General features: G+C 51.2%; 1 protein-coding gene and 1 long non-coding RNA gene across 3 annotated transcripts in view; both read right to left on the reverse strand.

The window, feature by feature from the left end:
• The window catches only part of GPSM1 (G protein signaling modulator 1), a 62,947-nt gene extending 57,544 nt beyond the window's left edge, over positions 1–5,403 (reverse strand). The window contains exon 1 of one of the 2 annotated variants that reach the window (XM_072025333.1): positions 5,197–5,403. In XM_072025333.1, coding sequence (XP_071881434.1) covers positions 5,197–5,255 — 59 coding nt within the window. In that variant the 5' untranslated portion in view covers positions 5,256–5,403. The remainder of the gene's footprint in view (positions 1–5,196) is intronic. The other variant, XM_072025336.1, reaches the window with a different exon arrangement.
• Positions 5,404–6,535: 1,132 nt separating this feature from the next.
• Positions 6,536–8,399, reverse strand: LOC119713093 (uncharacterized). The gene is made up of 2 exons (XR_011804025.1): positions 8,045–8,399; positions 6,536–7,354 (listed from the first exon to the last, which is right to left on the reverse strand). It is a non-coding gene; the product is annotated as an uncharacterized lncRNA (long non-coding RNA).
• Positions 8,400–10,893: the final 2,494 nt, after the last annotated feature.

The following is a 10,893-nucleotide window of genomic DNA, read 5'->3' on the forward strand; positions in this document are numbered from 1 at the left end:
AGACAGGACAATCAGATGGCTGAGATCCCTGCGGGTGTAGCAGCTGCACACACCTCCTGGCTCACAGCAGAAGATGAAGCTTCTCGAGATTACGAATGATGTAGCTGAGAGTCAGAAAGCAAAGGCCTGTGGTCCCAGTGCCTGTCTTCCTTGGACAAAATCCTGAAAGAAAACTAGGAATGGAAGACTTGAGCTATTTATTTCTACCCTGACAGTAGCAATCAGATAGTAGCACTGCCTACCACGGAATTCATTCAGGTTTTGTGCTATTGCTCCAGTGTCTGTGGCTTTGCTCCTTGACAGGATCTTTTTATTTCAGTGAAAATAAGGAAAAACAATTGGATATTGATGAGACACCTCAGCACATGCTTCCTCCCCCATTTCCAGGCTTGTGTGGGACACAGATCAGCCAGGCACACACAGGATCAGGCCACGACATCAGTTTAGAGTTTGACTACCCATGTGGAGGGCTCAGTGCCATGCCTCAAATATTTATATCTAGGAAGAGTCCACATTGGCCCCACTCCTGGAGGTGAGCCGAGGCTCTCACTACCATCATGCCCCCACTGGCCCTGCCATTCCACCCCAGCAGACACCAGTTAAGCAGCATTGCAGCACAACTCCCTCATTTACTATCACCCTTGAAACTGCATTGTAATGATAAATTTTCACTTCCTTCCCTAGGTAGTTGCACAACGCTGCCAGGCATTGCTCAGCCAGCAGCTGTGCCTCCCTCCCACCTCCTCAGCAGGGTGTCCCCTGCCTTACACTGCCAGCTCACGGTGCTGGACGACAGATGTGGCCTCTGCAGGTAGCCTGCCAACAGGATTCCTCCTCCTTTCTTCAGCTTTCAGCAGGAGAAGGAAAAAAAAATCCTGCTTCCACCACTTGAATTCTCAGCCAGTTAGAAAAATTGGCTCCCTCAAGTAATGTTTAATTAAGAGTATCCTAAAGGAGAGCGCAGCTCGGTGAATGGAAAGCTCTCCCACTGACGATATATAAATAGCCCAGGCCCAGAATAAAAGCCCCACTTTGTGGTCGGGCTCTGCAGCCCGCATGCCCAAGTGCTGTTTGTGTTGCACGGCTTTGGTCGGCGTGTTTGGGAACAGGGAAGTGGCTTCGGGTTCTGGGAGCTGGGCTGGCCCCTCAGTGACACATGGCTGGCCTGGGAGGAGGGAGACAAAGGACACTTGAGCAGCAATTTGGAGACAGAGCTGTTCTTACAGCAGAACAGCATTAGGAGTTAAATACAACAGCCCCGACTTGAAGAAATGTGCTGCTGGTGGCTCCTCGCAGCGTAAGGCCTGACGGCTCAGACTCGCTCTTCAGGCAAGGCTGAATGCAAGCCTGGACATCTCCAGAAGTGCAAAAATACAAAACGGCAAAAAAAGCAGCCGCTCCAGCACAAAGAGATGCAGTTTATGTTCTCTGATCAGCCAGCTCTGCTGGAGCGGAGGCAAGGCAGCAGGGAGCATGAGAGCACAGGCTGCGAGGCTTCAGACATGCCCCTGTTTGCTCTAGGGAGAGCACAAACTGCACATATCTACGGTGCACTAACAAAGCTGTTTTGTGTAAGATCAGGAATAAATCCAGTGTCTGGGACCTTCTCATCACTGACCTGGAGAAGGGGAATGCAAACCGAGCTGCGCAGCCAGCTCCCGTCTCCTTCACCCAGATATTTCTGGTCTCCCATCACAGCCGAGTCTCTGCTGTCGTCACCAGAGCAGTCGTGGTTCAGAGGAATACCCACAAAGGATTTTTTTAAAATCACTCTAACAACAAATAGTTCTCTCAGCCTTCATAAAGGGTTCTCATCCTTTGGTGCAGTAGGCACCGCTTCCCTCAATTACCTCACAAATATTAGGCAGCAGATCCCCAGTTAGTTACGTCCACCAGGAAAGCAGAAATTAATTACACCCGAGATGATTTTCCTAAGCAGGCAGTGGTGCAGATGCCACCCAAAGCTCTGACCAGCCCCGGATCCCACAGGAGCCAGAGCAGGACTCCCTCATTAGACAAGCAAATTGCAGCACCTGGGCACTGTGACCCACCTGCAACCTGGTGGCACGGGTGTTGTGAGCACCACAGGCCCCAAGGACCTTCACCATCACTATGACTCCTCCAGCCTCCTGCTTACAGCCGGGGCAGCGCTGCTCACTCTTCCTGCAGCATCCCAGCGTGAAAGGGTCAAAGGCTGCCTCCCTTCAAACCCACACCCAGGCCCTGGGGTGGCCAAATAAAGTGGAAACGTTCCTCTGTTGGCTAGAAGAGGCTTCACAGGGTGTCAAGACAAGAAGCACAGGGTCTGGTGTGCAAGTCAGCTGGCACAGCATGGGGAAGAGCAGCTCAGCATCCTGACTTGTATGTGCACACACTGTCAGATTAACTCCCCTGAGACAATCGGTTGTATTGCAGCAGCACCTAGAGGTCAGAAGACAAAGCCCATGCCGTGCTAGGCACTGTACACATATCAGGTACCTCCCCTTCCCAAAACACAGGTGAGGAGTTCTCTTTCCCTATGTCCCACAAGGTGAAACATGGGAGAATCGAATGGGATGCTCAAGGCCCTCCTCTCCCCGGCCATGCCATCCTCCTGTGAGCCAACAGCCCTCCTACCTTCATGCTCAGAGGATTTCCAGCAGGGCACAAAGCTTTTTGCCACCACACCGCTGCTCAAACCCAGCCCAAGTTAATAGAGAGCCAGTAATTATCAGCAGAAGGCTTATTCGTGTGAACATTCAGGAAAATTCCCAACAAATGCCAGAAGTCGCACTGCCAGCAGTGCTAATTTTTATCTCTGTGGGTAGGCAGACAGAAAATACTTGTCTTCTTTTTAAGAGGTGGTATTCAATTGTATCTTAAAAGAAAACAATGCGCAACTTTTTTTTTCTTTTGAATGAACAGAACACAACATTGCTTTTAGTATTACATCAAGCCTTTTCTTCTAAAGTTGTGAAAGTTACTGAGAAGTAGCACCCAGAAAGCAACTGGAGGATCCCAGATTCCTTGGACACCCATGCAAAGCAAACAGGAACTGTTCCAGAGCAAAGTCCATCCCTGTGGTGGAGTTTTTCCCACAATTTGCCTTGTAAACACAGGTTTATCCTGCCTTAACCCCGTGCCAAGTTATGCCCTCTCTCATTGCCTTCAGCAGCAGAAAGCCGACAAGTCCCCCACCTCAGTTTCCCAGCAGAACAGGAGAAAGCCACCATCTCTAGAAAGATCCCTGGTGCTCTCAGAGAGCTCTCTAATTGCCTGGCGCACATTCAGGTCAGGTACCCACTGAAGTGACATTAATGAGTGAGATGGAGACTGTTTACAACACAATCAAGAGAAGTTCGTAAACATGACAGCAGCCAGCAGCTCCCCTGAACGCAGCACCGAAAGAGAACAGTGAAGGAAGAGAAGGGGAGGCCTGGGGGGACACCAAGGGAAGGAGGAACGAACAAAGCAAGTTTTTATCTCAGTTTTCACGTTCCTAGGGAATCATCTGATGGGCTTGGTGCTGGCTGCTTCCCACCCGTTTGAGGCCAGCCAGCACAAAAAGGCAAGTGAGACTTTCTGCAGCATGGAGAAGAGGAGGACACCCGCTGTCAGCAGGCATTTTGTGGGCCTCTCCATCCACATTCTGCCCAACTGAAGTCCCCAGAGGTCACACGCAGCTGAACTGGATGCACATTGATTAGCACCAGCCTAAAACCCCGGTGGATGTAAAGCACCAGCCCAGGCTTATGTCCATGCTTGCTCAGCTCAGGTTTGTGGGGTGTGATCGGGGAGCTTCATGCTGCCAGCAGGCCCCAAACGCTCCCATTTCACTGCACGCTTCTCTCCAGCCCAGCCTTCTTCTTCCTCTCTCAGCCCCCCTGCCCACACAGGGGCCCACGGCAGGTCTTACACCAGAGTTACTGCTCTGAGGGGAAATAAACACACACGGAGAAAGACTTCGATACAGTTTGATAGTAGTCACCACAGCTTTACTACTTCAGAGGCACCCGAGCTTCTGTCACCCAGGGCTTAGAGTCACCTACTCCGAGCTAGAAACTTCTCCAGGGCAATGCCAGTGAAGTTACAGAGAAACTTCCAGAGTTACAGCCCCACATAGCAGTGCAGGAGAGGCGGACAGGCTCCCCTGGCACACGCTTCCAAGGCCTGCAGAGCGCTGCAGGAGCTGCCCAAACCAAGTCACATTTCCCGTGGCTCCTCTGCACAGCTGGTAGTGCTGCCTGTGGTGCAGGACAGGCCCACAGGGGGGTACACAGCCCCCCACCAGGATTTCCATCCCCAAAATGACAAGTCTATTCCCCAAAAAGTTTTCAAGAAGGAAAAAAAAAAAGAACAAAAAAAGGTCAAGCCTGATCAAAAGCCAGTGCATTTCCCTGCAGCTCCTGGGGCAGGCAGAGCAGTGGCTGTAACCGCATTGACTTTTCATTTCCCCAGGAGCTGATATACCAGAAAACACCTGCTTTCCTAACGAGCCAATGCTTGGAAGGAGACATCCTACTAGTTGCCATTCTAATAACTACAAAGCAGAGAAAATGAATTGATGGTGAACTACTATCTTGCATATAGCACGAGTATCCCCCTCCCATGCAAACGCTGCGTTACCCCCACTTGTGACTACGAGAGGAGAAAGAAAACACAACGAGGCTCTAACAGGATGAACAACACTCCAAGCAGCGCTGCTGGGCCTCAAATCGCCTCCTGCTCAGACTTTTTGATTTTTTGACCTGGACGAGGAGGAGAGCCAAGCCCCGGTGTTCGCACAAAGCCCAGAGAGCCTGAAGCTCTTTTCCCCAGCCTCGCACAAAGCCGTGTAGCGCCCAGTTTTAAAGCTGAGCCTTAAAGTCTCTGCAGTGCGACTGAGAAGCCTCCCATGCAAACGCCCAGCACGGGCGAGGGCTCAGCATCCTCAGCACCCATGGCTCCGGGCTGGGACCGAGGCAAACCCCGGCTCCCCCCCAGCATCCTCAGCCCCCCCCTGGTCCCGGGGGCCGCCCCACGGCGGGTGGGGGAGCGCCACGTCCCGGTGTCTTTCCCCCCGATCCACCCGGGTGCAGCAGCCCTCTCCCTCCCGTGGGGAGCCTCCCACCCTTCCCCTCCCCGGCGGGGGGCTGCGGGGTCCCGGGGAGGCTCCGGGGGGCGGCGGGCAGGGACCGATCCTGCCGGGGCCCCGCTCCCCGGTTCGGCCCCGCTCACCTCGAGTAGAGCCGGCGGGCGGCGGAGCCCGGGCTGTCGGTAGCGGGCAGCAACGCCATGGGACCGGTACCGGTACCAGCACCGGTACCAGCACCGGCCCCGGCCCCGTAGCAGCAGCCCGGGACCGGGCACCGGAGTATGGCAGCAGCGGGAAGTGATGCGCCGAGCAAAGAAACTCGCGGGCAGGCCCCTCCTCCGGCTGATGTCAGCCCCGGGCGGGCAGCGGCCCTTCCTCCTCCTCCTCCTCCTCCTCCTCCGGCCCGGCCGCGGGGCTCCCCGCTGCCGCCGCCCCGCAGCACCCCTGGGTGCCCACGTCGAGGTGCAGGCACGGCTCCTGCACAAAGGGGTTGGTGCAGCAGCAAACCCCACCGCCTCCTGCTCCCCCCACCACCTGCAGCCCGCTGGAAAACCTCTCCTGGCTTGCCCAGCTGAGGCTCTGCTCCCAGCACTGAGTGCCTGCACCTGGAGGAGCAGCGGGACCAGCAGCAGGACCTGGCACAGCCACAGCCACGCCAGCAGCAGGGGTGCACCAGCAGCCCCCCGGCAGCCTGATGCAGCACCCACCGCCAGGAGCCACCGAGCAAGCAGCCAGGACCACGATCGGAAAAGGGATGTTTCCCTCCAGCCCATGGCAGGTGTCCCGTGGGACGCTGGCACCTCTTATTTATCACCTCTCATGTGTCCAGAGCTGGATGCAGGGCACTTCAAATGCTGCATGCATCTCCCTCTGTTTTCCACGACCTGCAACGCTCCTGTAGGTTCGTGAGCTGATCGCTCGGCAGGAGCCTGCCTGTAAATGAGTGCTGCTTATCCAGCAACACCAAATTAAACATCATTATCGTCGCAGACTCCCCAAAGAAGCGCAGGCATAAATTGTGGCTTTTGGCAGGTTCCAGCAGCTCACTCTGCAGTCCCTGCAGCCGTGTGGTCATGGGGGACCCTGTGGTCGTGGGGAATCCAGAGCCACGTCCTACTTACTGGCACGTTTCACCCTAGGGACCTGTGCAAAAGCCCCTCTCCAGAGCAAGCAGAGATCCTGCTCAGGGAAAACCACCATCAATAACACCCTACTAGCAAACCACAAAAGCCTCTCTCCCAAGAATTAATTGATTGGGCAGTTAAATCCAAAAGAAGGCTCATAAACAAAGTTGTATCTGTGTCTTAGCTTTGGAATGGTCTCAGTTGTGCAGAGCCCTGCTGGAGGGACCCCAGGCAGCCCCAGAGGCCAGGCTCGGGTGCCGTGCCTCGCACCGGCCAGCTTTTAACCCAGGTTTGTGGTTTCTCTGAGAGCAGCAAGCAGCCTGGCACAAGCAGCCATTCATGAGAGCACGGCAAGGAGTAACCATTCAGCCCGATGAGAGTCTGTATTTCCAGAAGGGGGGTTGTCTGTGCCTCCCCACAAGCCCCTCTTCAAGTGAAAAAAGTGCAAAAGATGAAAAGCAGCTGCTCTTGCCTCTGGCTATGGAGCTTCCTCAACCGCAGGAGACAGAGGGTGCTTTGCTGCCCGGGGCCCACAGCGCTGGGTCTGCATTTAGTGGACGTGGGCAGATGGAGTAATTGCCCTTTAGAGAAACAATGCTGGAAAGGGGAGCAAGAGAAAGGAGGGTGGAGGCCAGCTTCCAGTTTGGGCCCATGCCAGGTCTATGGTATTCCACAGAGCTCTGAGCAAACGAGTCACCCACACGCTAACGACACGGGAATCGCCGGGTCGAATTCCCTGGCCTGGGTTACGCGGGAGGTCAGGCTGAGATGAGCGTAATGGTCCCCTTTGGCCCTAAAATTCATGAATTTGCTATGGATAATTTATCATCTGACAAACTCAGTTTCTTTCTCTTCTTGTACAAGTGGCTAACGGGTCACAATAGATTTGAATTCATTAGATGAAATAATTCAATTACTTTGCTGTGGGTTGGGTTTGGTTAACCCTACACATTCATGCCAAGAGCTCCCTGCAAGTAGTTGGACCTAAGCCACAGCTCAGATCTCTTGCTCAGCTGCAACGAACCAGGCAGATTACATGTGTGCAGAGAGAAAGAAACCCCAATGGTTTTCAAAAAATACCACTAATTCATCTGATGGATTGTGTCCACATTGCATCACGCATTGGGAAAGACATGGAGAATTAGAACGACTCCGGATGAACGTGTTCAAGAGTGACCTACGAGAAAAAGGTAAAAGAAATGGATTTGTTTGGTTTGGGTAAGATCAAGAGGAAGTGGAGCAATAATCTTTAAATATGAAGAGGGCTGCAAAGAGCAACAAAAAGGAGGAATGGATCACGAGAAAGGGGGCAGCGTACAAAATACGATAGAATCCATCACAGGAGATGAAGGGTTTGTGTTAGATACACATTACTTACCTCTGCTGACAAATACTACTGCCAACAGCTTTTTATTCATCTAAAGACACCGCTGATTGCTAGTAAAGAGCGAGAACCATGAAATTACCTGAATTCTTCTTCCTCCTAGTTACTGAACGCCTCTGTGTCTGAGCACAGCCTGGATACAACTTCGCTTCATGCATAAACCCAGGCGGGATCACAACACTAAGCGACAGGATTGCAGGATTCTTAACTCCTTGGGGCATTCTTAGTATTTCTTTAAGGCCCTGATATCCAAAGCTATCACAACACAGCACAGAGGAGCTCTCTACCTATCATCACGTTTCCTACCATTTAGAAGAGACAACCGTGAAAGCAACAAGGCACAGAAAGCTGAGGGAAAAGCAGTGACCATAATACAGAATGGCAACACGGTAGCCAGCCAGCAGATTTTGCAAAGCATACATGGATCACAAGGATTTAGGAACAGTCTCCCACTGCCTTGATGTCTTCACCATGCAGACGCACCAAGGAGTCAGGCACTCCCTCCAAGACATTAAGATCTCTCTTAATGAGCATGGTAGCTTTCCTGAGGCTCCTGGAATGGGTTGCTGGTGGCCTCTGCTGGGGTTTGTGTGCAAGAAGAGCATAGTAATTCAGGCTCCCAGCACCGACAGACCCAAACTGGAAGCGCTGCTGAACTGGCACTATAATCATCAGCTCTTACTAGTAACAGCTGGAATTAAACACCATCACCTTGAACTGTCTTTCTTTTTTCCCAACTGGCAGGCTCTGAAGCACATTGCTATTACACTGCATTCTGAAAAAAAAGGCTGCCATTTTCTAAATTCCTTTAAAGGTAGCCTGCAAGGAAAAGCAGGCTGTGGTCTCAGTTTCTGTGGATATAGAACAGAATATTTTTTCTCGCACTCATTTTGTTGTGACTGCCTGTGGAAGAACACAGGTGACCCTAGTGTATGCACAGGTGCATCCAGTTCCTGCCTCTTCCCCATGGACAATCATTTCACTCCTAGCTCACTTCCAACATGTTTGATAGAAAAGCAATAGTTTTGAAGACCCAGGGTCCCTATCAGGTTCCCAAAAACATTGGGATAAAGAGACCTATTATTTTCCCAGCACAGAGAAAAAGGCAACAGTTACTGAAACGTTAATTAGTGGCTGAAGAGAATGTGAGCTTAAGCCCCAGAGAGGGTCTCTTTGCTCTGCAATTGTGGCTGTTTCAGGCATGCATGCACACAGGTAAATTATTCAGAGAAGCTCATTACTCAGAGATGGATGCTATAAATGATCTGCTAGCAGGCAGGCAGAGTGGTTTGTCAACACTTGTCCAGCACAAATGTTCACGCAGCCACACACTGAACTGAATCCGAGAAGTGATCCAAGTGAAAGATAACCCAGCAAACCTCCTCTCCGTGCAGGGGGGGATGCTCCAGATGGAGAACATGGGGCTAAAAGGGAGAGGATGATGGGACTGCTTTCCTGTGAACCATCGCCCTTGGTGCTGCTGTATGCTGGTTTGTAAAATGGAGACAATGAAACTACACACGTCTACCCGTTCCTCCTGGGAAAGAACAGAGAATTAATTTCTGAAGATCTTAAATGTAGCTCTGAGCTGCAAGCAAAGCGGTTTGAGTGAGCCTGAAATGAGAGTGAAGATGGGTGAGAGAGAAGTGAGCCTTATTTAAGAAAAAAGGGATGATAAGAAATATCCCTGGAAGGTGTAAAGGCTGATGTACGAATCTGGGCCACACACAGCCCGTCTGAACCTGGAATGTTTGCTTTGGCTCTGGGATTTTCATAAAACATAATTAAGTGATTTGCAACAACATCCTCCTCAGAACAGCCCAGAGCCATGCAGGAAACTCTTGAGGGGGCAGGGATGGGTTTCAGCAGGAGTGCTTAACTATTCCTGTTATTTAAAACAACGCATTAAGAAGAATGAGGTTTAATATCTGTCTTTAGGGAGCAGATCCCTGCATGTACCTAGAAGATCTAATGGGTCTGAATAAAGCCACTGCCATGCGCTGCTTATTTTTTTCAGGACCTGGAAAGGAATTACATTTTTCAAGAGCTTTTGCAATCCTTCCTTCCACTGAATCTGGTCCTAAGGCAACAAAACTCCTCTGTTCTGGGAGTGGGACTCCATAATGATTATTTCCTCTCCAAAGTAGACACAGAAGAGGTTATTACAATCTGCAGATAACCTGTAATAGAGACTCACAGCCAGAAATATTATTCATACCTGAAATAAGCGAGATCAGCAGAGACTTAGGAGCTGCTTTGCTACCTCTGGTTGTCTCTTAAAAGCACCTGGAGCACCGATACCCAGGGAAAGCTCTGAGTAACGAGCTTCTCTGAATAATTTACCTGTGTGCATGCATGCCTGAAACAGCCACAACTGCAGAGCAAAGAGACCTTCCCTGGGGCTCAGGTTCACACCCAGAGCTACAGTGCCCAGAGCCAGCAGCCAGAGTCATGGTGGCTGGGATATTTTCGGGCTGTCAGGCCAGGTCAAACCCCTTCCCACCATCTGGAAGGTGACACATGGAGGATGCTCTTAGCTTCCTTCCCCCAGCCCAGGGTGAGTCCTTCATGCCCAGCCCTCTCTTCCACTGTCTGGAAGAAAGGTTTGAATGTCAGCAACAGGAGGCTTTCCTTAGAGACTTTTTATCACAGCTTTATTGCTCAGGCAAATAACCCCGAGCTCCTATTCACAATTAGCTCATATTTACAACGATGGCAAAGGGTTTGTTTCACCAACTTCAGTTCCAATAGCCAACAGACAAATAACCAATTTCTCCTTGCTGGAAGTCTGGGGAAACCGCCTACTAGCACTAAGTCAAATAAGAAATAATCTTTTGTTATACTTCAAAGCCCAGGGGGAAAATACACATTCTCACCTTGGAAGGGGGCTTTCTTTCCTTTTCAAATTGGAACAGTTGGTAATGACATCAATTACAAGCAAGCCTGTTTGGGTTTGTTTTTAAAACAGATTGCCAATATTTACACTTCAGCTGCTTTGCTTAGCCAAGTTTCTGCTTCCCAAACGTGTAACTGACAGCGTTTATTTCTATTTAATTGGCCAACAGCTCAGGGCCAGAAATGGAAGGTGCAAAAGGAGATCGCTCCGTGGTGTCAGCAGCCACACCGCAAGGTCACAGAGCTTCTGAGCACCAGGCTGCATAGCCCTCCAGTCCCCAAAGCAGCACTTGTGACAGGAAGCACTTGCTGTTTATAACCAAAGAGCTGCAGCCTAACCACACGGGCTCATGTCTAAACACGTCAACTTCTTAACGAGCAGTGAAATTCAATGCAAAAATGTCACTACATCCCTGCGCTTCCAGGTGCTGATGGCA

The sequence above is a fragment of the Anas platyrhynchos genome, chromosome 18 (genome assembly GCF_047663525.1).
Source record: "Anas platyrhynchos isolate ZD024472 breed Pekin duck chromosome 18, IASCAAS_PekinDuck_T2T, whole genome shotgun sequence".
NCBI classification, from domain to species: domain Eukaryota; kingdom Metazoa; phylum Chordata; class Aves; order Anseriformes; family Anatidae; genus Anas; species Anas platyrhynchos.